At 34.8% G+C, this 27,911-nt stretch overlaps 1 protein-coding gene across 1 annotated transcript in view; it reads left to right on the top strand.

Moving 5' to 3' along the window:
* DGKB (diacylglycerol kinase beta) overlaps positions 1 to 27,911 on the top strand; it is a 718,768-nt gene that overhangs the window by 194,075 nt on the left and 496,782 nt on the right. Inside the window, exons 9-13 of the mRNA XM_049641565.1 lie at positions 2,725 to 2,844; positions 11,629 to 11,746; positions 14,349 to 14,437; positions 14,521 to 14,637; positions 24,607 to 24,705. Of these exons, the coding sequence (XP_049497522.1) occupies positions 2,725 to 2,844; positions 11,629 to 11,746; positions 14,349 to 14,437; positions 14,521 to 14,637; positions 24,607 to 24,705 (543 nt within the window). The remainder of the gene's footprint in view (positions 1 to 2,724; positions 2,845 to 11,628; positions 11,747 to 14,348; positions 14,438 to 14,520; positions 14,638 to 24,606; positions 24,706 to 27,911) is intronic.

Genomic DNA, 27,911 nt, shown 5'->3' with positions numbered 1-27,911 from the left:
AGAGCTAGAAAATTATAATCTATTGTTTAAAGAAATGGTATCTAACGATGCTTGTAAGAACATTAAAAAAAACCTTATTGGGGCGCCTGGATGGCTCAGTTGGTTAAGCGGCCGACTTCGGCTCAGGTCATGATCTCACGGTCCGTGAGTTCGAGCCCCGCGTCGGGCTCTGTGCTGACAGCTCAGAGCCTGGAGCCTGTTTCAGATTCTGTGTCTCCCTCTCTCTGACCCTCCCCTGTTCATGCTCTGTCTCTCCCTGTCTCAAAAATAAATAAAATGTTAAAAAAAAATTTAAAAAACCCTTATTTTTACAGCATTATTCAAATGTATATTAAAACATACTTGATTAGAATCTGTGACTTTTGCTACAAGTAATATTTTGAGGAGAGTTGATAAGTATGTTATTGACTTTAGTTTATTCTTGAAACCAACTAAGTCGAGCAAATTATAAATGAGTTAAGCAAATAGAAATCAATTTATTTTAATGGCTTGCATTTTATATGAATTTTAAAAGCCTTATAGCGGCATGATAATGACATGATTATGTGATAGGAGAGCTGAGATAGCATTCCCTTTGCTTTGGAAACTAACGCCAGTAAATTACAACAAAATTATATGCAATGTCACCTATAAAGGAGGGCACCATTCTTACTGGGATTGAGGTTTCCAAGTTTTAAGTCAACTGGTTTTTCTTTTTTGAGGGATGTGGAAATACACATGCTGTGCATATGATGCATAGCAGATATCATGAACAAGGTTGCAGTTTTTATATTCAATAATAAAATAATGGTATTTAATTCTAAGAATACTGCTTGATTCATCTTAGTACTACTTTCACTGAAATTAAGGGACTTTTAAGTTCTTTTGTCCTTTGGGGTTATGTTCATCTAAAACAGCTTTGTCCATCCTACTCACCTTAATACCTGTAAATACTGTACATCTTTCAGTCAAGTCTCTTGTCCTCACTGGAGCCATGGAAAGAAGGAAGATGTTTTTTATATTAGATTTTAAAGCTGAAGGCGACACTACTGCTTTCTCTCCCCCAAAATATTGGCAGGCTGTACATTTGAGTAAAAGGGAGATGTGGATGATTTGAGGAAGGGAACAGTTGGTGGCTGGGCCGTCTAATTATGACAGATCCCTACTGGAAAATATAAATAATAAACTGTATGGCATTATTTGTCATTTGCAGCACACACTGATAAATCTGTCACCTCTGTGAGTAGTATAAATAGTAGAAAGTGAAGATAAAATGACTTACCTTGTGCAGTGTGTTTGCCATCATGGGGAACGGCATGCCTCATCCTGCCTAATGATTCGGCAACTCTGCCTGTTTTAAACCAGTGTGTACATTTGTACACGTTGTCAGACACCTGATATGTTTACACATATGAATAAAAACAATTGAACATTTGAGGTTCATGGCAGCTAATGGGGAATATTGAGACGTCCTCGGAAAAGGTTTTTAAAAAATGAACCCAGGCTCTAACATTAGATATGTTAGGTACAACCACCTGAAACAATGCTCTGTGTTTTAGTTTTCTTCTTATTTATTCTTTCTACTAGTTCATCAAAGTACGTTCAAGGGGCAGGAGATTTTAACAGTATCTTCTACCTTTTTACTAAATTCTAAATAATTTCCCCTGTTTTTCATTTGGAGAATAATAAAATGATTATTTCAGCACCATTTGTTCCAAAAAGTCTCTTGTTTCTCAATACCTACCTTTAGGTGTGTATGAAGGAAAATAACCCGATTTTCAAATACTTCATGAGGAACCACACCAATCAACTAAGTTTAGGAGTTTTTAGGCAAACAACACTGTATCAACATATCAAGTATTTCATTTATTGCATCTTTTCAAATTTTTGTTCTAATGCTCTCCGTGTATCTTTTTTTTTTTTTTTTCTGAATCGATTAAAATTTCTGTATTAGCATTTTGGTGCTATTAGATGGAAATACTTCATCTCCCCAGAAAGCAAGGGTAATATGTTTGGAACACACATATACTTTCTGCTAATGTAATATTAACAGCCCCTATGTGATACTTAGTATACATTCTGGATGCTCTTTGAAAAAGCTTACAGTATATTAACATACTTATTAAACACATTGGATTAAATACTGATATTACCACTGTAAAAGAGATAGTTGTATTACCAACAAACACTGTAGAGAACATTTTGAGACACTCTATACAAGTCAACTTTAGAAAAGAAACCTAATCAAAAATGACTTGATGGTTTAACTTCTTGGATTTATTAAGTTCTGATAGACAATTAAAAGCAACTTAATTCCTCCACCCCTTACCACTTAGCAAAGAATTACTTCAGCTCTTTGCCATGAAGTTAATTTGTTCAGACATTTTCTGGCATATACATGAATTTTAAAAATCTAGAGAAAGCAATTAAAGACCACTTTCACCCTTAAATTAAAGATACCTTCTTGTTTTAGCTGTATCATTCGCTGAGAAAGTATTAAAAAGTTAAGCAGTTATTCCTACAAGTTGAACATCATAGGTGGTCAAGTTCCAGAAATCATAACAAAGCCACGATATCCACAGTTTTTGGATTAACGTTGTACCAACTTACCTAGATATTTATCTCTACTCTGCAATTAGTTGCTGGTCAGTTTGTTTTAGCCAATCCATTGCAATGCTTTATTCTTTCTTTTGAAATTTATTTTATTGATTCACTGCAAGCTTTCCCTCATCTCTTCTACTCCAGATCCTCCATGAAATGATGGAAGAAATAGACTATGATCATGATGGAACAGTCTCTCTGGAGGAATGGATCCAAGGAGGAATGACAACAATTCCACTTCTTGTGCTCCTGGGCTTGGAAAATGTAAGCATTTACACAAAGAGGGTGGCCTGGTGGTAAGTCAGTGGGGTGCTCCATTACACATTTTGATTATAAATTGATTTGGCCATTTTCTGTCATTAAGTAGTGAGTGCCTGGACCTTTTAATAAGTATACCACAGTGCAGTGTCATAATAAGTTGTGATTAATACTTGCCACAAACACATTGATTCATTTTAGGTATTGCTTTATTATTTAATACATAATTTCTTTTTTTCTCTATTTAAAATATGATCTAGTTTGAAAAAAAATATTGACCTTCTCATTTTATTTACTGCAAGAAACTCCCCAATATTATTACAGTCTGTGGTTCTTGTGGTGCTCCTTCTCATTCCATAATCACCATCCCCATGAAGAAAATCTATTTTATTGATAACCAATACTTGGAGAAGCCAATTATATACTGAGGTAGTTAAGAGTATATATGAAACATAACTTTTTCTTACGTATCATCAGAGCAGCCAGCTTTTCATTCTAAGCCTATCAAAAGTTTTCTTATATCATTGCTTCCAGTGGTAATTAAAAAGTGGTTTGCCAGAAAATAAATGAACCTAAGTTTAGAATGGGATATAACAGTGAGTTTGAAACTGAATCTTGCTGCCGGGTGTTGATGTCAATTTCAGTAATCAAAGTCAATGAGTCACTATTGGATTTTTGTATGTAGCATTAATAAAAAGAATTAATTCTAATGTGCATATAATAAAATGTATACTAAGATTTAAAGAACATTACTTATGGAAACCACCATAACACATAAAATATTTAGAATTTTGAAATGCAAGAACATCACATCCACCGCTTTGCTGCTGACTCCAAAACTTTTCATACTTATTTGTTACCAGAGCTGACAATGTTGCAGTTCAAGACTATACCAGTTACTCAAGAGTTACTCAAATTTTTTTTTAATTTTATTTTTTTTTAAATTTACACCCTAATTAGTTAGCATGTAGTGCAACAATGATTTCAGGAGTAGATTCCTTAATGCCCCTTACCCATATAGCTCATCCCCCCTCCCATATACCCTCTAGTAACCCTCTGTTTGTTCTCCATATTTATGAGAAGAGACCAAATTTTTTAAAGCCCTCGTGAAATCTTACAGTCTGTATTTGTAAGACCTATGAGAATATACACAAATATGTTTGTACACTTTTACATATGGGTGTGGGAATATATATGTGGGCTTTAGGAAAGTAGCATTTCTCTCTTTTTCACCTGAATGTTCAAATTCTTTCACATTTAGGTTAAGCTTACCCCTCATGAGGCCCATAGGATTTTAGATATGGTCATAGGAAGGCAAAGAAAAATTGCTAATAGATGATATACAAGGAAGTTATCCTTAAAGTAAATAATTTATTAAAACAAAGTAGATCTTATTGTTAATAGATATATATTTCTACATTTTGAAAATTAATGAGGGAGTTTTTTCTTATATCTGATGTTCTCATACAATACATAACCTGATATCTTTTGGTAAGAACCTGTTGTATATCTCTATATTTTAAATATTTGTTTAATTGTTTAATACACCTGATTAAACTATATGTAAATATATCAGGAGAAAACAAAAAGAAAATTAACAAAAGTTAACATTTTAAGGAGTAAGGTATACTTTAAACAGAAAAAGTTGTCATATGCTAGTCAAGAAGTTCTGATAATAACATTTCCCTCAAAGAGAATTTTATATTTTTAAAGCTACAATTACATTTATTCTAAATATTTATGGAAATTTTAGTATGAGAGAATGTATGGGAATGAGTAAGTACACTATTTGGTATGCTGGACAGCAAAATGCAGAAATGCACACTTAGTCATCTATTTTTAAAATATTACATAAAGATTTTGAAATGATGTTCTTCTAAGGAAACAGTTGTTTAGATTTTTTATGATTTTATATATATATATATATATATATATATATACATATATTATTTATAAGGTTGTGAAAATAGCATGGGTAAATACAATCCACAAAGTCCTGATAGATTTAATTCAAATTATTTTAAACAAATACAATACTTCATCAGTTTCTAATGTAGCAGTAAATTTATTTCAACTGAATGAAAATTCTTTGTCATGAATTTCTATCAGGCTAAGCATACCTAATATACTTTATAATCATGTTCTTAAATTTGTATTTTGTGTTTTTAGTAATATGAGATGTTTTTGGAGTTTAACAGGAGAAATCCATTTAGGGTTTCAAAGTAGTAACCAGACCTATGTTCCAAAATTGTGTTTCCAGTGAAAGCCACTAGATGGCGTGGCTACATCGTTTAACATTTACTGATCAACTTAAATAGGAGATGGAATTTTTCCTCTATAAAGAATTCTGAGAGTAATATCCCTTTTCCTTTGCTTTTTAAAAAAAGAATAAGCCAATAATGTTTTAAATTGTCTTTTAATAAAATGTATAAGCCATGTAATTATGATCACAAAACAGAGCATTTATTTGTTAGAAACAGCTTTTTAATTCCGAAGCATGGAAAGTGTTATACAAAGCAGGAATGACACAATGACAACTGAGTGACGAGGGCCTTTTTTTTAGTAATTGAGATTTATTTCCTTTTCTGTAGGCAGTTAATGTGTTATGTTATTACCTGTAGAGAATTTGATTCATGATGCCATTTCCCCCTTCCCCCCCCCCACCCCCCCCCCCTTTTGCTAATCAAATTGGAAATCTAGAAGCTTTAGGTTGAATCCAGCCATTTATTGTGCAGCCAGTCTTGTTATGTTGTCCTATACATTCTTGTCTTCTGTCAATTATGAGCTCAGGGAGTAGATTCTAATTGATAGTGCTTGTTAAATACCACAGTGCATTTGAAAGTGACTGTGGTGTACTAGCCAAATTACACAGATAAGAACATTGTCCTGGGAGAGAAATCCTTACTTCTAATGCAAAGCAGAACAGTTGTGATTTCATGGTAGTTTATTTTTCTCCATCAATAGACTTTAAATATTTACTCTATTTCAAGTACTGTTTTGGCAGCAAAATCACAAATGTAGTTTATCAGAACCTGATTCTATATCAAATGCTAGAGAGTAAGAGTCATTTCTTTTCTATTATAAGAAGTCTATGAGGGACACCTGGGTGGCTCAGTCAGTTAAGCATCTGACTTCGGCTTAGGTCATGATCTCACAGCTTTTGAGTTCGAGTCACGCATCAGGCTCTGTGCTGACAGCTCAGAGCCTGGAGCCTGCTTCGGATTCTGTGTCTCCCTCTCTCTCTGTCCCTCCCCCGCTTGTGCTCTGTCTCTCTCTGTCTCTCAAAAATGAATAAATGTAAAAAAAAATTAAAAATTAAAAAAAAAAAGAAGGCCATGAAACTTAGCAAACCCAGTATGAAATGGTACAGTCTGTTACATCTGAAGGAAAACTGAGAGTTTGGGTGGCACTTGTGATTTTTATTATACCTGAAGCAGAGTCATTTATTTATAAGTTCTTTGTTGCAGTTGTTCATTTCCACCATATGGCTGGCACAGAAGTAATCACAGGAACTAAGTAAAGGAAAGAGCAAAGCTGTGTTCCAGGAAAACCTTATTTACAAAAACAGCTTGCTAGTCAGATTTTACCCACAGGCCATAGTTTTCTGACCCATGATTTATTCTGTCGCTTATCTGTCATATTAGAAACAGAAAGAGTATTAATTTATATTTACTCATTTAGGAGAAAGGAATCTAATATCGTTTTATTTAGCTCAGTTAGACAACCCCAACAAGACATGTGGACTAATGAAGAGATAGTACGGTAGCAGTGAACTTCATCAAATTGATCTTTACCTTGGCTCTGTTACTAACTAACTAGGTCATTTTTGTGCCAGCCAGTCATTCTCTCTAGATACATAAAAAGAAACTAGACACCAATATCCCTTTCCTTTTCAAATATTCTTTCAACTCAATTATTCTTTTTTTTTTTTTTTTTGGATAAACAAGATAATTCATAGTGCTCCAATTCCTAAAATCTGTAATCTTGGATCATTATTAGGTTTTTCAAAGAAAATTCCTGAATTCATATTATCATAAAAACAGAAATACACATTTAAGTAGGAGCGTGGCTTAAGATAAGAATACCTTAACTTCTTAGTCTTGGATTGTAGTGCCCACATCTGGCATGTATGGCTTTTGAGTGGATGTATGTTTTCATTTCATTTTATGTGTTCTCAGAATCCTGGACTTTAAATACTATACATCATTTAAACTTTACTGTTGATCAGAATGTCTTAGGACACATATTTTCAGCTGACTCAGCAAAGTAAAAGTAACCACTTGGTGTGCCTCCTGATTTCTGATGAAGTCTATTTCCTGATGAAATTTCTGAGTATAATGGAGAGCCGAAGATGATGCATTCTTAATAGACTAAGCTATATTTGGAAAACTAATGCTTCACACTCTATTTTTTAAATTTAATTTGGTTGAGCTGTTGTTCTGCTGTTTATACATTGCTCAATCTAGAAAGGAATTATGAAGCTGGATAAATGCAACAATTCTTGAGATTCCAAGTTGGGTCGTTCAAGGACGCCAGCTCGGTGCTGTGATGTGCTCTTGGATTTGCATTTGAACCCAAGAATGGCAGGTCCTGAGCCTGGCTTTTAAAAATGGGATCTGGAGATAAGCAGTTGATTGCAACTCCACTCAGAATTTTAAACTGTCTCTCTGCATTCTCTTTGCCCAGATCTGATGTAACTCATCTTTCTGTCTTAAAGAGCATTTTCTTACATATTGTTATATCTTTTTGGAGACCTTGAGCAGAAAAGGAAGGTAATTGAATGGTCATTATTATTTAATGAGTTGGAATTAATTTGCAACATTTGCTCTTAAAAGTGTCTTAAATGAAGTCAGCTGAAACAGACAGGGATGTGGCCCGATATGGGGATTAGGGGCATTTTGGCTATGGCATTAGTAAATTTTCTCCTTCAGGTCTTTTGAAAAAATGAGATTATTTATAGTAGCCCTAGTTCACTTGAACATGATATGTGATCTTGGATGCATTTAGGGAAAAACTAAAACTTTAGAAATCATTAGGGTCATGAAATAGCTTCCAAAAATTTCCAAGGGGCATTCTTGCCTTTGAAACCTCCTTTTGACTTCTAGGGAGTAAAAAGGGAGGAGGAACTTAGGGCTCTTTCTCTGTGTGAACTTGCCTCTGTTTCATTAAGTAGTTCTCTGTCATAATCAGTTCACAGAACTGAACCACTTCACTTATAAAATACAGTGTTTTGTAAATATCAAGAGGAAATTTCTACTAAAAGTGATGTCTGGTAATGAAAAACAGAACAGATTTCTTTTGAAACAAAGTATAGTAAACCTACAAACATCCTTCTCAAGTCTTTTGGCTAAAACATTGGGATGTTACAACTCAACCCAATGATAGTAATAATATTTGCTGTTTATATAACACCAATCTTCTGAGGAGCTAAATTGACTTCACAGGTATTGTGTAATGAAACCTCACACCACAGCCTGGGAGAGGAAAGTAGGTGTTTCCATTTTATTAGAGAGGAAAATAGGAAGAGAGGTGAAATGGCTTATCCACATTTTCATAGTAGGCCAGGAATCAAGCCTTCTGGATTTTCCTCTTCATTTCTTGTTTAAAAAGATGAATTCCTTTCTATGACAATAAATATTTATTTGCAAGAGAAGTACTATTAGGGACATGCTCTACTGGCTGATAGAATATAATAAGGGACAGATTCTCCCTGTCCCCCACTAAGTTTAATAAGACAAACAAGACAAGACATGAAAATACAGAGGGCTGGAGTATAATTTGCACTGCTGAGAAATAGTTGGCTCCTGGTTTCAATTTCTTCTCTTGAAGTCACATACATATTTCATCCTTTGCATATTTTGGCAATGTATCCGGTTAAGAGCTATAAAGCTATTTAATTTGTTTTTTGGTAAAGTATTTTATGTCTGGGTAATGGATTTGTACATCAGTTACAGCCTGTAACATGGCTAAGTGTTCTGATTGACAGAACACCCACGTTCAGACTTGTTTATTTTTTGATAAGGAAAATGCCAGCTAACTTAGTCCATATGTGCTCTTCAACAAGATGAGGCTTATTCACATGTAATGGACATTCATTTAAAAATCAAATGACAAGGATTATAAGAACAGTAATACATATGAAAATTCCATATTTTTTCTTTCCTCTTTTCACTTAAGAATGTTTGTTTAACCTGATTTTATCTATATCTATGTGTTATTTCTATCTACCTATCTATACCTATATGTCTATATCTATATCTATATCTGTATCTGTATCTATATCTATCTATTAAATTAACAACCCCCTCACTTAAACTTTTCACTCAGGATGTTTTATTCTTATTTTAAGAAACAGAAATTTTAAAATACAGACAGTTTGAAGAACATAGCAATGCTAAACAAATATATAAAATGTTCCATTCATATAATAACAACACTAGAAATCTCATGGCTCAAACAAATTAGAACTGGATTCAGAAAGTACTATAAACACTATTTCTTATTTTATTTTATTTATTTTGAGAGAGACAGAGAGAGCATGAGCCGGGAGGGGCAGAGAGAGAATCTCAATCTCCACTCTCAGTGCAGAGCACCACACAGGGCTTGAGCTCATGAAACCATGGGATCATGACCTGAGCCGAAATCAAGAGTTGGGCACTTAACTGACTGAGCCACTCAGGCACCACTATAAAAACTATTTCTTAAGTTGTGGAAGAAAATTAAAACACCAGTGTTTTCTGATGTCCTTCCTCTCCACAACACCCTTAGCATAACTGCTTTTGTTGAGAGCTTGTTTGTCAAAACAAACAAACAAAAAACAAAAAAAACTAAACATTGTCCAGAACTGTGAAGGGCCTACGAAGTTCCCTACTTGCACATTAGCAAGTTAGCTTGTTCAAGTTTCATGTATGCTGGCAGAGGACATGAGACACCTGGGTCAGAAACAAAGGACATTTATTTATAGCACAGCAAGAGGTAGGAGCTGCATGTTTGAGCCAGTTCTCTTGGCCTATAGTCTCACACAGGTGATGGAGCATGTCACAAGGAATCACTGTGCACAGCCTCAGAGCTTGGATCCCCTGGCTCGGGGAAACTAAATCTTTTATAATGTGCAATAAACAAACCTGCTTAACCTTTTCTTAGGAGAGATTATTTTTATTATACTGGACAGTAAGTAAAACTGCCCTCTGCTCTGTAGGGAGATCCATCTCTATTGTCCAAGGCTACCTGTTTTTCAAATATCTTTAAAAAGATAACCTGGAAAAAATGACAGTTCTTCTGCTTACAAAATGTGCAGAAATCCAAGACACCTATGGAGAATTATCTCCCAGGAAACATTTTCATTAATGTTTCATATTATGATGCAAATTTGACATTTCTGGTTGTAATGTAAGAGTTAGTTACTATGGATTTAATCAAGTATTTTAAATCTGGTGGTTTATCTCATCACTGGAAATAAAAAAGGTGGTCAGGAAGCATTATTATTAATATTTTAGTATAAAGAAAAATGAAATGATCTGGACATGTTTATATTGTCCCACCACTATGGAAAATGTTTTTATGTCACAGCACACAGTAGGTGATCAAAAAGTTTTATTAGGAGAATGTGTTCTGAAAAATATAATAACTAGGCTAACGTGAAAAATCATGTTCTATAATGGTTGCTATTGAGTAAGTGATGTCTAAAATTAATCTGAGTTTGATAGAATTTGGTGAATGGTGTACATGGTCTACAAGGACAGAAAATGATAGTAACAACAGTAATGGTATTTAATAATTTCATTTAGTATCTTGACCTTCTTGTAAAGAATTCAAGAGATTCAGGAGCATCTTAGTATTTCATTTTACTTCAATCTGAACAATATAGATCTAATTAAATACCTATTAGAGAAATAGCTATTATGATATTATATAGTTTTACTTAGAAGAATAAATCATAATTATAATTGTTATGAAAAATGTGATTTAACTTAAAGTTAAGATTATTATAGCAAATAACTATAGTGCTTGTTATAAATAAATACCATAATACAATTTTAATATTTTAGCACCTTTCTATGAGATCAAAATCACTCATATTTTATGGAAGAGGAATAAACAAGATGATAATATAATTAAGTCCGATGATAATATAATTAAGTCCTTAAAAAAGTTTATCTTTTAAATTTTGCTAGCTGTGACATAAAAAAATACACTAATGTAAATTATAAGGTGTAAGTAGTCCTCAACTGAAGTCTTAAAATAACACCAATAACTTACCTTTAAGTAATTGTTCTTTCCCACCCCATTCCATTTCATTCCTCTGCCTCCTTTAAGACCCCCCTATCATGAAATTTGAATATTCCTACTACTAAGCAAGGGTTAACATTCTTTCCAAGTTTGTATTTCTCAGGCTTTTCCACTCAAGAAAAGCGTTTTCTCTTTATTTATTCATTTACTTCTTTCTGGAATTGTTCTAAGGATAAAATTTTCAAAGGCGAGGCAACCATGTCCCCTTTCTTAGGGAGTGCTCGGTTTGCCAGGTCATTATGATGGTTTGGGACATGCTGTTGAACTGTTGACATTAGACAAGAATGTGTGCGTTGCTATAGTATCCGAGATGTGTTAGCGGATCTCATTCCACTAGAGCACATGTGTTTTTCTAGACTCTTGGGCGATCTTGGAGAAAGTCAGGGATGAAATAACAGATTGTCTTCAAATGCCTCAGTCCAGCTCTGAATTTTATTGGCACTTGCATATTCCACTGTTTATTTCATTAAGTGAAATCCGTTTCTTTTGCGTCCTGCGCAGAACGTGAAGGATGACGGACAGCATGTGTGGCGACTCAAACACTTTAACAAACCTGCTTACTGCAATCTTTGCCTGAACATGCTGATTGGTGTGGGGAAGCAGGGGCTCTGCTGTTCCTGTGAGTATATTTACTTTGCCTGGACGTCATCACCTGGAGGAAAGGTTGATTTCATGGAATAGTCCTATTTGTAGATGGAGACCTAAGAAATGATTCTGACCTTTCCTGTACCTAGGGTTCATGTTTCCCTGCAATATGTTCCTAAATGTTTAGGTCTCTCTGGTTTTATCTTTCTTCACTTTTGAGAAACCTTCCCCTTGGAAAAGAACAAAGGACATTTTCCAATTGAGTAGCCATTTTCTTTCCATTGTAGTTTGATTTATGTATGATTCCCATTTCTTCTGGGACTATTATGAAAATTCCCACTGGTTGCTCATATTTTTATCTTACTCATATTTGCCCTTTTTTTCCAAGTTAGCCACTTAATTCACATTGTCTTCCTATCATGAGACATTTCTTTTAGGTCTTTTAAAAACAATTAAATTAATCGATTACTAATTTGCATTCATATTAAGGATACAAACTAATCTTAAAGCTCAGGCAAGTAATTTTTAATGCTAGCATGAGGAAAACCTTCATATATGATTAATGGATATTGGGAACCAAAGGGTTGCCACTTCATGAGTTGTGGCCATTATTTCCATTTCAGTACACTTACCCTTACAATTTCCGTTTTTTTCTGTTGAGTGAGTACTGCCCATTAGAGTTTTCTGGTAGTATAGATAAGAATTTATTAACAAGTCACCTAAGTATTTTTAAATACACAATATTTATGCCTGAGAAATGTTTACATTTTCTTTTGTCCCCGTTAAAACAGAGGAATATTGTGTCCTAATCAATAAATACGCTATTCTCTTAGTCCAACAATTTGTCCAACCATCTCCTTTTCTGCTATGTACAGAGTTACTAAAAACTGTCAAGTATTTTTTTATGTTTATTTATTTATTTTTGAGAGAGAGAGCCAGAGAGAGAGAGCTAGCATGTGACCAGGGATGGGGGAACAGAGTGAGAGAGGGAGAGAGAGAATCCCAAGCAGGCTCCATGCTGTCAGTGCAGAGCCCAATATGGGGCTTGAACCCATTAACAGCGAGATCATGACCTGAACCAAAATCAGGAGTTGGATGCTCAACCAACTGAGCCACACAGGTATCCCAGAAACTATCAAGTTTATTAAACACATCCCATTTCTTGGCGCATTTACATTAAATCTAATTTCTTACTTGGCTTCCATACAGCCCTGCAGGCTTCCGATAACTATTTTTAGGTAGCAGCATCTTTGGTACTATATCTGAGAACTGACTTCCTCTTACGTGTACCATTTGACATAAAAACCATGTTTTAATGCCACGTTTAAGTGATATTAATAAAGTTATGTGAAATTGGCTTATGTCACTTCAGAGGGCAGTTTCTAGTGGCCACATTTGAGAGGCTAGTTATGCTAGAACATACTTTATGTACAAAGGAAGTAATCTGTTTTTAAACTTTATTTTTTTAAAGTTCACTTATTTGTTTTGAGAGAGAAAGAGAGCATGAGTGGTGGAGAGGAAGAGAGAGAGGAGACAGACTGAATCCCAAGTAGGCTCCACACTGTCAGTGTGGAGCCCGATACGGGGCTCTCAAACTCATGAACTGTGAGATCATGACCTGAGTCGAAGTCAAGAGCCTGATGCTTAACTGACTGAGCCAACAGAGTGCCCCTAAACTTTGTTACTTTTAAGGAAAAGGATTTTTCATGGTAGATTCTACTGATGGGAGCATATGAAACAAAATGATAATTCATTGTGAGTGCTGTCAAAGAGAGAGTGAGAATTTGCTCACAAATTTTAACTGAGCAGTGTGACAAATGTAATACTCAACATTGTTACCAATATGGAAAAGAAGAAAAAGTATAATTTTGTCTTCAAAGTCACCAAAGGAAATAAAAATTGTGGATATTTTAAAAACAGTTTTACTATATAAATATGTGAATTTAGTATTGTTCATTCCAATTCTACGTAGTGGTTTGTTTTTGCCTTATTGAGAGGACTACACAGTAATTTTTTATTTAGTTTTTATTCTATATATTTATACATTTAGAGCTCTTTTAGAATAGGTTGTTCCTTTTGGACAAGCAGTGCCATGATGGCAAGTGAGGGATAAACTTATTCTGAAGGCCTGGCATGTATGATGAAATCTATTCTCTGGAAATGGACTAATCAGCCATTTAAGGTTTAGATAAATCAATAGAGAAAATAGCATAAACTCGTGGGCTTTTATTTCCATGCCCTCCAGCTGCTCTCATGCCTATACTTTGTAAAATATAGATCTCTTCCTTCTAGCAAATGACACCAAGCCATTTGGCAGTCATCAATTTGTCTTTAATATTTCTGTCATCTGGGAATTATTGTGAAAAATTTGAGTGAGGCCTGATTTAATTAAGCATTTCCTGCTATGCCATGACAGAGGAGTCTTGGTTTTTCACATGCATAATATTTCCTGTACTAATTGGCCTTTTGTATTCCATGGTAAAAACAGTCAACTTAGACTTTTTCTTGATGTAGCTGATTGGATTGATTAGGGGGCAGTGGATGTAGAATGAGGTTCTGTTAATGTCATTCTTTCCCTATACAATTGCAATTGGGACCAGCATTAACTCTGAATGTGTATACGTGTTTCTTTTCAGTTTGCAAGTACACAGTGCATGAGCGTTGTGTGGCTAGAGCGCCGCCTTCTTGCATCAAGACGTATGTGAAGTCCAAGAAGAACACTGATGTAAGTGTGTAGCTGTACTTGCTCTCTTAGGGTGATGTTGAGGTATGCCTCCTCTTAATCACAATGTTCTTTTCTTATTCTAGGTCATGCACCATTACTGGGTTGAAGGTAACTGCCCAACCAAGTGTGATAAGTGCCACAAGACGGTTAAATGTTACCAGGGTCTGACAGGACTGCATTGTGTTTGGTGTCAGATCACAGTGAGTAACATCGGAAAACAAATCTCTAGCATTCACTCAAAATGACGACACTCCAAGAATTGTATCCTGGATGATGATCCAGAATTTTAGATTAACTTAGCATAAAACCATGGAAGCTTCTTATCCCATGTGGTTCTCAAAGGGATAAGTGTCAGAGTCACATTTGTCCTCATAGAATCCAGAATTTTAGAACTACTGACATTCTTAGAGAATTTACCATTATGTAGATTCCAGCTATGTTCCAGGGAGCTCTGGGGGTTACCAGAAAGGTAATGAAAAGCCATGGTTAGGGGTGGGCACTGTGTGTTGGGTATAGTCTGTGTAGAACTCCGCTCTCCCTCCATCCCTAGTGTTATTTTGGAAGAAATTTCTGTTTTACATGTTGTAAATGTATTTTAATCACAGAATCTATGGGCTTAAAAAGGGTAGAAAGATGAAAAAAACTTAATTATATAATGAAGATCCTAAGACCAAGAAACATAGCAAATTGATGTTGACCACATGGCTAGGTAGACATGCAAGTGGGTTGATATTTTAGTTCTTGATGCTTCTAAGAACTTATTTCGTGCTTCTTCACAACATGTTGTTGCCTTGTTCACTTATATCATGATTTGAGGGATACAGTTTTACATGTGGCATTTACATATAATATTTATAGATGTAAACTCTAGTCATTATAATGATACTGAGAGTTGACAAAGAAGAGGTAAATTGGTCTTTTTTGGGAACTTTTAGGATTCTACTTGGTTTGTATAATTATGAAAACCTGGTTCAAATAAATTCTGGAATAAATGATTTTAGATGATATTGATACTATTTTTGTGCTTAATTTTTGGAAATTAGTGGGGTGCCTAGGTGGCTCAGTCATTTAAGCATCCGACTTGATTTCTCACAATTCGTGAGATCAAGTCCCACACTGGGCTCTCTGCTGACAGTGAAAAGACTGCTTGGGACTCTGTCTCTCTCTCCCTGTCTCTCTGCCCCTCCCCAGCTTACACTCGTGAGTGCTCTTTCTCTCTCTCAAAATAAATAAATAAATAAATAAACATTAAAACATGATTTGTGAGAATTAGATAGAATGCCATTTTTATGGCATAGTACAAAAATATTTACGGAATTGTTTCCCCTCCCACACATAACATTTTGATTTTGTTTTTCCAGCTAATGCATGAGTGCTCTTGTTAGAGGAGAAATTGTTCTTGCTTTTGTGCGACTAAAACAGTAGAGGGCACTGTTCCAGTTAAGTACATTTTTCTGTAGTGCCCCTGATCACCATACCCCACAAACCATTTATGATTTTTCTTAAGCACACATATGCATAACACACAGGATAATGAGAAAAACAAACTGTGACTTGCATTTCAAAAATACAATTACGTACTTTTTTTAAATGAACACATTTTCTTCAATCATTTTCAGCTATTACTCAGTTAAATTACATTTACATTTGAAATTTCCTCAATTATGAAAGACAGTTTTATACTTTTGAAGTGTTTGGTTATTATAATAAAATGTGTAACAATGATTTAAATTACTCATATGGATTACTTAAACATGTTAAATCCTCAGTTTTAAGAAGACCACACTATTTCGTTTTAGAAAATTTGTGCACATTATATAATAATTTTTGTTTGCTAAGCATCTATAAAATATGCATTTTTTGGTTCAGATCTTATAGAAGCCTGTTTTGATTATTTTTCCCTTAATAGTGCATCTTTCATTAGTTATATCTTGACTTAAACTGAATTAGGGGTGCCTGGGTGGCCTAGTTGGTTGAGCGTCCGACTTCGGCTCGGGTCATCATCTCACAGCTCGTGAGTTCGAGCCCCACGTTGGGCTCTGTGCTGACAGCTCAGAGCTTGGAGCCTGCTTTGGATTCTGTGTCTCCCTCTCTCTCTTCCCCTAACCCACTTGCATTCTGTCTCTCTCTCCAAAATAAATAAACATTAAAAAAATTTTTTTAATATATAAAAAAAATAAAATAAACTGAATTGAGACAATATCAGAATTTATTTCTTCTTTATATTTCAAGTTATTTCCTCATTCTTCATAAATTTCAAATGTAATGTCTTAGGTTTATTTTTCTTCTCTTTTTTAATTTATTTAAATTAGTATCTTTTAAATGTGTACTCATCTTAAACATGCATTGCTAAATATAAAATATGCATTGCTAATACAAAAGCTTTTGAGCTTCCGGAATTTTCTTTATTTAACTCATTTCTTCCTTTCATTTTTTAATCTCCATGAAGTGTCCTCTCCTTTCCATTCTATGGAAATGACTCATATCAAAGTTACCATTGGAAATAGTCTGTTATTTCTATTTCATGAATCTTGAAATTATTTTCTTGTTTTATATCCCATTTTGTTTCCCTACCTTTCTTCCTTATGTTTTAATGTCCCTCTCATCAATGGCTCCACAAATCTGCATTGCTACCCCAACCACTTATTAGTCACACATTTACATTTGATCTGAATCTTGGCCCCAATCTTGGAAGAAATTGGGCCTTGCTTTTGTAGGAAAGAGGGTGTTACCTCTGAAGAAACTATATACTTTTTCAAGTCTCAGGATTTCGTGTCCAAATCAATTCAGACAATAAACCCCTGACATCTTAAGTAAAGATCAGTGCATATATGAAGATTACTTTGTCACTATGGCAGGGCACAATATAACCTATAAATGTCTTCAAATCCTTTAATTCTGGGTCACTTGGGTGTCTCAATAGGTTGAGTGTCCCACTCTTGATTTTGACTCAGGTTGTGATCCCAGGGTCATGGGATCAGACCCGGAGTCGGGCTCTGTGCTGAGCATAGAACCTGCTTGGCATTCTCTCTCTCTCTCCTTTTGCCCCTCTCCCCCTGATCTCTATCTCTCTAAAATAAATAAAATGAAAAAAAAAATCCTTTAGTTCTACTTAAGAAATAAAGGAGCAGTGAGGGGTTAAAGGCAGAGTAAAAAAAAAAAAAAAAAAAAAAAAATGGCTGTCCTGTTATTAAGCTCTGCTAAGTCCTGAGGCTTCTGGAGAACCTCAGCCTTATTTTTCACACACCATGATCTCTAAAGGTCATTCGGGTATTTGGTTTATGAAACAAAATTCCACATTTTTTTATAAAAAGTTGTCATCTATCCAAAAGAATATGTAGCCCTCTCAAAAGTAAGTTCAGCCTTTTCTGCACTTTTGGATTTTTAATTATGAGCAATTTTAAGGACATATTTATTAATTTAATGATGCTGTACCTAGGTTAAACAGAATATATTTACCTCAGAATATTTATATATTTACTGCAATCTATAGTTTCTTCTTGAACCATTGTATAAAGATTTTAGTATAAAATTGATTTTATACCAGTTCTTAACTGGTGCTTACCTAGTACTACTCATTGCCTTTAAACAGACTGAATCTACTTTCTTATGTCTATGCTTCCCAGAAAGTTCTATTAATATAGCACATAGCTAGCAGAAGTTGTGAAAGAGATGGGTTGTGGCCTCATCAATGCTGAGTTTTAGGGAGACTTACATGAATGGAGTGTGTGGGAAATAGATTGCAGAGAGAAACAAAGAGCACGAAACTTCATTTCACAGGTTTCCCAAATGCCATTATTTCTTTTATGTTTACTTTTAGAAATGGGTTGAGTCTTCTAAGGCCTATCAGATAGATTCTTAACATGGTCACTGTCCAACAACTAAGATAGCAGTTGTATAATCTTGGGCTAGATATATAAGAAGTTGTGGGCAGTTTCCTAATTTGTAAAATGGAGTTAATGGATATGCACCTTATAGGATTGTTGTAAGAATTAAATGAGTAAAAAAAAAAAAAATCTCTGTAGGTGTGTTTAGGGCAAGACCTCACACATAATAAGTGCTCAGTAATTGACAATTATTAACATAATGAAATCTTGGCAAAATACCATAGGGTCACAAAATCCAACCCCTGGTTCACAAAGGGCACTCCATGATTATTACTCATGCCCTTTCTCTTTCACCTCTGGAAGGATCTAGTTGCCCAGACTAAATCAGACTAGTATCTGCATATTCTAAAATCATCCAGAACCATGTGGTCCTGAATCTCACTAAATCCTAGACTAAGCTGATTTATTTATATTCACAAAAAGCACCAATTCCAGCTCTCTCTTTTCTGTCAGCCATGGCATCATCATGCTTGCAGTCATTGGAAATAAAGTTAGAAATCAGTTTCTTTTATTCTTGTCTTTCACCTTTCTCTCATATAGTCAACCTATCACTGAGCCTTGACATTTTTTCCTTAAAATATCTCTCTCGGATTTGAGTTTTTGTATCCATCATTCACAGCCCAAGTGCAAACTCTTAGCACCTCTCAACTAGATTAGAGTCAGAATCTCTTGGCTTATCTCCCTAACAGAAGGTACTTTTCCTATAATGCAGGCTGCAAACCACCTCCAGAATCATCTTCTGAAAATACTAGTTTGTTATCATATGCCACCTTCAGCACCCTATAATAGTTCTGTGATAATAAATGCAGCCCTCACTTCCTTTTACCCGACCTGGTTTTCATTTCCTCAAATATCAGCCCCAAACCCAAGCACATGACGTATATGTTATTCCTTTCTACACACAGCCCCTGCTGTAGTCGTGCATAGCTGTGGGCAGTCCCTTGGGAGGGCCATGCTCCCCCCCTTACCTGTTATTTTGCTTACTCTATTCCCTTGACTGTACCCACCTTGAATTCTAATTGCCCCTCAAAAACCAAATTAAGTTCCATATCTTCCTTGAAATTTCCCTTGACACTAATCATTCTCTCTCTCCTTTTTAAAAATACTTTCTATACATTGAGTCAATACCAAAATGAAAGACTAAATGCTCTCCAGTGGTTTCAGGTCTACGTACTGAAGTTGTACACACTGCCAGACTACAATGTGATTGAGCTCCTGGTCAAAAATAGACACTTTTACCTAATCACCTAAAGTACTTAACAGAGTATTGAGGTTAGAGAAGGTCCTCAATAAGTTAACTTAATCACTGATATACTCGTCTTCTTAATGTTAAATATTGAATTTTAAGTGCACATCCTAAATTCTGTTTTTTTTAAAAGATCATCCTATAATACCTAAATCTGCATCAACTATGCAAGTAAGTTTACACAAATACTAAAGGTAAAAACTCATTTTAATACTTCCTTTTTAGTCAGCACTTGTGGCTTCTTGAAGTGATACTTTTTGCCATATTGTAGATTGTAAACTCTTAGAAAATAGAGTTTTATCTCCTGTTGCAAACCTTACGTGAAAAAATAAAAACAGAAAACTCCTAAGTAGGAATAGTGTAAACTATCTTCTAGCATTTATGAAACTGTTTTATTACATTTTTATAATTCAATCAGTCATACTAAATATGTTCATTAATTCTCTCTTCCTTCTCTTGTTTACATTCTCTGATCCCAAGATCCCACTATTTATACGTTTTCATTTCTGTTGAGAGTTTATTTCCTTGACATTCTATTTAAAACAAGTTGTAATTTGCTCCTCATTGTAGTTAGATGTCCCTGGTCAGGTAGAGCTCCCCAGGATAGGAGGGTGGTATATTTCATTTGAACTTGACTAAAGAAAGCCTATATTGTGGCTATGAATTATTTACTTTTGGTATCATGAGTGCTACTACATTATTAGAATATTAGGCCACCAGCAGTAGTGTTTAAAGGTTTCCAATACCTTTCCAACAGGAATATTTATGCTTTAGCAAAAGCTTGCATTAAAGCAGCAACCTGCACTTGCAAAATGTTAGAGGTAAAAGGGTGTATAAACCAACAGTGTTTTTGTAAATCAGGTCCCTTAGTTTTGCTTTGGAAGAATGACTTACTTCTCTTCTTTTCCTCCAAATTAAAATGAAAATATATTTTCTATTTTTCCTCCTTTGACTTCTTAAATTCCAACGCTTTCTTTTCAATAGAGTACCCCAACTCTTCCCTGTAAATACACACACACACACACACACACACGCATACACACTCACACACACATACAAACTCTCACGTTTTCTTTTTCTTCCTAACTTGAGACAGCTTTTCCCAATAAACATAGATCTGGCTGTAAATTAGGTGCTATTGGAAATTGTCATAAACTCTAAAATTATTTCCAAATCTTTAATTCGCTTCCAGGAAAAGCTGGTTCGTATTTTATGAATTTTGTAGATAAAGGTCTGATTCCCTTAACTCAAATGGGAACTTCTGTACATATGATAAAATGACCTATGCGTTACTCTTAAAAAAAATTGCAAACACAACCATAAGCACACATAAAAACATTTAAAAGAAGGTAACAGTTTCCTATCTCTGGGCTCTATTGGCCATTTTATTGAAGACCTGGGATTCATCAATGCTCTAGTTTATTTGTATTCTTGATGAGGATTTTTGTATTTACACTTTTGGTGATTTGGGATCTGGGTTATCTTTAAGACAATTTTCAGTCTTCAGCAACTTATTGACACTGAAAAGGACTCAGCTGTGTCTTTTACTGATATGCTTGTCTGTAAAATGTCATGGTGACAAGTTTAAGCAAATTGTTTTTGTTGCTGATTACGTTTGCTTTTTTCATTTTTAAGATTGTATTGAAAAATAACATACATGCAGGAGAGTTTAAATGTCCTAAGGGTAGAGCTCAATGAATTTTGCACAAACGAACGCTCCATGTAACAAGAATCTGATCAAGAAATAGAACATTACCAGTAACCTAAGATTTTGTGTGAAGGGAAGGAAGGAAATTTTAAATTCTTTCATATCCTATTTTCTGGACATTTGCTGTTTTTTAATAGACTTTTTATTTTTAGAGTAGTTTAAGGTTCACAGCAAAAAAAAAAAATGTTCACTTTTAATCTTGATAAATAGTGCTGAGAACTATGTATTATTATTATTATTATTATTATATTTGGCTTTCACATTTTATCCCTTGTCCTCAAGTGTATCTCTGAGCAATAAAGTGAATAAACTAGATCTGCTGTACAAATTTGACTTACAGCTTTTAGAATGATGAGAATGATCAGCAGTTCCAACATGGTGTCCTCAGTTTTGACACTTTTGGCTTCATACAATGTCATGGTGTCTATGGCCACCCAAATATATTTAGCAGCTATAGGATTCCAGTCTTTAAAAAAGGTGTAAGGCATCATTGCACATTATTAGTTAATATAGACTTTTGGGGTAGGAGAATTTTCTTGCACTCTCTGTCCCTGTTTCACTGACGATCATATAGTTACCAACTTTCTCATAGTGTCTGTTACTGGCCTATGTTCCTGCAGGATTCTACCTCACAGCTGACTCGATAAACCTCAATGATATGAGCCATGTGACAGGCAAACTGAAAAAAAAAAAAAACAACCCTTACTAGCTTTATTTAGCACTTCTACTCTGAAATCTCCAACCCCAGATATGAAGAGTTATTCCCTGTACACATATTCTGTTGAGCTAATCAACTGTGATTCTGCTGGAGTCCTTAGTTCTTTCTTTTTGGATGGAAAACAGGTGAGAGAGAGAGAGAGAGAGAGAGAGAGAGAGAGAGAGAGAAAGAAAGAAAGAAAGAAAGAAAGAAAAAGAAAAAGAAAAAAGGTGTCATTAAGTTTATGTTTGCCATCTCTTCTTACATCTGGTAACCCTCAAATAATTATACAGAAAGCTCACTTGTCCTTTACCAGATCAGTTGCAAATTGTTGGAAGCACATGGAATGCAGGTATGGAGGAGGCTGAGGCCCTCAGATAGCACATCTGTTTTCAGTGCTGGCAAGAGATTAGGAGTGCCCTGCCCCTCTGTCCTTCACAGTCACGTGTGAAGCTTTACAAACTTAAGTCAAGAGTAAAAATTCAGTGCTTTCTCATTCTGTACACACAAGGATTTTTATTATAGATCTTATCTCTACAAAATAGAGGCTTCTGAGAGTCTGCAATCTCAGTTTTAAAGAGGTTGTGCAGGATCAAAACACAAGAGCTTTTTTGCTGTGACACCCTACTAACACATGAGCGTTAAGACTCATCGTTTGTGTTTGGTTTGGGTTCAGTTTTCATAGTGATGGATATATTAGTTTCCTAAGACTGCCATAACAAAATGCCACAAAATGAGTAGCGTAAAACAACAGAAATTTATTCTCTCATAGAGGCTAGAAATTTGAAATCAAGATGTCAGCAGAGTAATACTCCCTGTGAAGGCTGTTTGGGAGAATGCTTTCTTGCCTCTTCCTAGCTTCTGGTGATTACCTTCCATCCTTGGTGTTCCTCGGCTTATAACTGCATCACCAAATTTCTACCTCTCTTGCCACATGGCCTCTTCCCTCCATCGCTGTCCCTCTATGTCCAGATTTTTCTCTCCTTATGAAGTCACCAGTTACTGGATGAAGGCTACTCTTACTCCATTAAACTTCATCTGACCTTGAATACATCTACAGAGATCTCTCCAAATAAGCTCACATTCAAAGGTATCAAGAATTAGGACTTCAACACATCTTTTGAGGAAACCATTGTCCATTAAGTCCACATCCAAAATTCCAGGGCCATGATTTATTCCAAGGAAATTGATTAAGTCCAATAATTTAATAATATATTTCACCAGTCACTAGTTCTAATTTGAAGTAACTATGCATTTTCATTTGCCAAATTAGAATACCCATGTATTTAGTTCTATTTTACATGTAGCTTGACCTTCTTTATCTTCAACATCTCTTACTTTTTGACAGAGATCCGCAATGCTTGTTAAGAAGATTAAACTACTTTTTGGGAAGGGGTTTACATGTCACTGAGAAACAGAGCTGCTAATGATGGATGAATGTATAAAGGGTCTTTCATTTCATATAATGTGGCCTGATGTGCAGTAATTACAGTCCAAGTAGTCTTAAGTCAGGCAAGGAGGTAGTATGACAGATATTTTAGATTCAAGGGCAACAGAAATACACCTTCAGTAGATTTCTGTCACTGACTGTAAATCAATACTCTTTAGTTGTTTATGTTTGATTGCTAATTAACTGCTTACAAAGGTAAGTTTGTTTTTGAAATTAATGTAGCCATGACTTAAATGGAGTGACTTTTGGTCCAAAACTGAAAAAGTGATGCAGCTCTGCTTTTATTTTGAACTAGGCATGTTGCTTTATTAACATGTGTAATTGTTCCAAAGTATTAATATTTTATATTAAATTTTATATTTTAATAATTTTATATTAACTTTGTATGGTGTGGGAGAGGGAGGAATCCCTAGATGCCTTTAGCAAATTTGTATGATTCCAATGATAACTACCACCTCAATTTTAAAAATCACTATTTAATGCACTATGTTATAACCTTAATTTAAACCTGTGACCAAGATGGATAAAAATACCTGTTTCGTCTCATACATGTTGAAAAGTAAATAACACATTATGTGATTATACACTAACTTAATGTAGAGCTGATAGATACAATATAAAGATAAATTTTTATCATCATAATCATCTTCTTATATTTATATCCTGCTCCTACTGAGATGAATCTCTGGTTACATTTACATATTGAATTACAAAGTTAAAACTAATGATGGGATCAATTATGCCCCATACTGAGCTGTGCACTTTGGAATGACTTTGAGAAAACAGGAGGGTCAAAAAAAAAAAAAAAAAAGCATCCACAGCACACAGTGGTTTCAAGATTATGCTAACAGATAAGCAAAGGAAGGACCGTAGTAGACAACAATTTGTGTTTGTCAAAGAAATCAGGTTTTTATTGGTGTAAAGCCTAAAGTATATTTTGAATATAAATATTTCTGAGAATTAGAAAATATATAGGCTGGGTCACAGAAGTTGCTAAATGGTTTATTTAAGGTAGATGTATAAAAGCAAATGTAATGTGAATCGCTTTATGGTCATCTTAATTGTTCTTGTAATTCCTTTGATGTATTGTTAGTGTGTTTGCTGTATCTCAGTTGAAATACCTGCTGTACGTTTGCTCTTGTCATGCCAGAGTTGATAGTGTCCTCTTTCTACTTTCCTAGCTGCATAATAAATGTGCTTCTCATCTCAAACCTGAATGTGACTGCGGACCTCTGAAGGACCATATTTTACCACCCACAACAATCTGTCCAGTAGTACTGGTGAGTTTTTCCTTCTCATCATCCTGCTATAACTTGGGGTCTCTATGACTGACTGGTACACTATACCACTAAATGCTTCCAGAGCTAATTTTCCATTGATCAAGGCAGAGCTCTATAGATCTAAAAGACCTCATTACTGCGGAGTAGACACCTTTGCCCACTATATTTCCTTTTCTCTTCATGGCACAATAAACGTTTTAGTAAGGTATGCTCTAACTGAAGCTGACTAAGGCTTTATCACTTAGTCATGCTGTACTTACCAGAAATTGTATAGGCAGAACACTTCTACATTTTACATGTTTTATAGATCTAGCTTCCCAGAATAATGAAGTTATTCTTATGGGCAATTTTGCTGGGGATGCACATTATATATCTGCAACGTTGAGTTCTCTTATCTAGGTCAGAGGCTACCTAGAATGAGGACACATACGCTGAAGAAAGTTATGCACTGCCATTAGGTGTATTTTATTTTTTATTAGTGAACAATAAATTTAACTATCTGCAAAATACTTAATTAAATAAATGTGCAAGTGGAAAATGTGTTAAGTGAGGTAACCCAGAAAAAAAGCAAACCTTGATAGAGAAGCAGATATTTAAAGATAATATTCATTTTACATTTCAAAATCCAAATTGTGTCTAAAGTTTGACACTTATTTTACAAAACAAACTATTTTTTTTGTATATAATGCAATCTGTATTTTTTAAAAACTATGGAAATTAAGTGGCTGGAACTTCAGCTTGATATAATAAAAATACAACAACTAAAAATGTTAGACAAATACTTTTCTAAAGGTCAATCTAGAAATTAATCAAATTACTCAATTTGCACCCACTTATGATTCATTTTGTAATTATCTGTAAAATACTGGTTGTATTTTAAATGTCTTTATTTAAAAAAATTATTTAAAACTCCTAATTTTCTCAAACTACAATATAGAGCAAAAGAAAATACCTCCACCTTGCTGAGGATAGCAATAACCGATTCTCAATTTCCTTTCTTTGTGTGTGATTTATTAGACATCCTGTAGCAAATAAGATTAATTAAAAATAATGAATGCCATATAAATATACTTTACATTTTTAGATGAATTGGGGTGTCATTTTATTCTTTTAGAGTGTTATCTTAAAGAGAAAGGACTTGTAGAATTTTTACATGTTTTCATCCTTTTTAAAAAGTATAGTAATTTTACTGGTTTTGTTGCAGATCTCAGATTTTAATTCTGAGAAGAAAGTCATTATGTCATCCTACCTTCTAGCTACCTATGTAAAACCCATTCAATTTATTGAAACAGTGGACTACTTCTTTGGTCCACTTATATCAGCCTCTGGTCACATAAAGTTAAGCATGAGATGTATTCTTTTTACCCTCTCTTTTCTTTCTTTGAGAGAATCAAAAGTAAAGAACATGTGTTACACAAATATTCTTGTCTTTTAGCAATCTTACAAACCCTCTCATTATTTCGTTGTTGTTTTTTTTTAGATACTCTTGATTCTGAAGATTTAATTTCAGTCATGAAATCTTCCTGCAGTTTTAATCATCAGTTGTATCTCAACATTTACCATTTTCTCATTTCCTTGGTACTCTCTACTCTGAAATACGTGGGCACTATTGACCTCTTCATCCTTCATGAATGCCTACCTTTCACTGACTTCCATTATACCACATTCTCCTGGTCTTTCTTCTCCTGGTTTCCCTGGAGACTTCCTTTTTTATCTTTCCTGGCTTTCATAACTTCCTCCTGCTCCGTGTTGGTGCATCCCGTGCTCAACCGTCATATGTCACAGCTTTTCACTCTTAACATTCTTCCCAGTGGGATCTTGTTTATTTAGTTGACTTCATTACCATGTTAATTTATATACAGTTCATCCTCCATCCATAGGTTTGAATCTCAAATCTATGAGGCTGCAACTTGAAGGTCCCATATTGTTTTACATGCCCAATATATTATTATTATTTAATGTAATAATGATAATTCATATATATTGAACATATATACCATACCAGCTACTATGCTAAACAGGTTAATTCATTAATTCAATAAGTATTTATTGAGTGTCTAGTTGATGCCACATAGTATTATAGGCAGGGGGGTAAAACAGTAAAAGCTAAATTAAATCTTTGCTTTTGTGGGGTTTTCATTCCAGCAATAAACAATGAAATGAGAAAATTATTTCCTACCTGGTTGTATGTTAAATGTAAAAGACAAAACTGAAGCAGGAAAAAAAGAGAAGAAATGTTGGTGCTGCAGTTACGAAAGGGGTGGTCAAGAAAGAGTTCAGTAAGGGGATAGTTGAATGAAGAGTTGAAGAATGTGAGGGAGTCACCCAGGTGGCTAACTGGGGATGGAATTTCACAGAGGAGTCACCAAGGAAGAACGAGGAAAGGCTTAGAGGCAGGAGAAAATGGTCATATTTGAAGGGCATCAAGATTAGTGGCTGGGCCTAAGTGAGAAAGAAGAATAGTAGAGGACAAGCTCACAAGTATCACAAGAATTTTCATGTCCTGTGGGGCAATTTAGGCCATTTTAAGATCTTTAGTTTTTATTTCAAGTGAGGTTAGAAGCCATTAGAGGATTTTTGACCAGAAATATGATTTATATTTTAAAAAGAACAATCAAACTGGTGAGGGGGAAGTAGTGGATGAAAACATATGTGATACTTCTCTCTTCTCAGAGAAATAGGAAGCTGGGTCATTGCTGAGAGCAAGGAAGGTATAAACTGTATGAGAAGTTTGTGGATTGGGAAGAAGTTACACAACAGGCACCTAGAAATGTGGGAGCTTAATGGATCAAGGAAATGCCATTTGATTGGCAGGGAACAATGAGCAGCCACTTGTTAATCATCATAGATTTAGAGTAAGACCAGTAAGCTTGGATGAGTATACTTCTCTGGTCACATTCAGTCACATTTCTTTAGTTTCAATCTAGCTCCAGGAGTAGAATAGGTATAACCTAGCCTCAACAAGACTGTTTTGCTAAATACGATCCAAATAGAGAGTAACCAAGGAATTGAGACTATATGCAATGGGATGCTTATAAGGATTGGTCATGGAAGTTAAGCTGGGAGGTAAGGGAAGTAAGAACATGAAGAGTGAGGCACAGTAATGGGTGTTAGGAAGAATATCTTATGGATCATAATTGAATCAAAGATTGTTGAAGTCAAGGTTACTGGTGTGAGGGTGTGGGAGCGAGTGGGGTCACAAATGG

This window comes from Panthera uncia, chromosome A2, assembly GCF_023721935.1.
Source record: "Panthera uncia isolate 11264 chromosome A2, Puncia_PCG_1.0, whole genome shotgun sequence".
NCBI classification, from domain to species: domain Eukaryota; kingdom Metazoa; phylum Chordata; class Mammalia; order Carnivora; family Felidae; genus Panthera; species Panthera uncia.
Note: the sequence above shows the minus strand (reverse complement) of the source record. Positions and strands in the feature narration are given on the sequence as shown.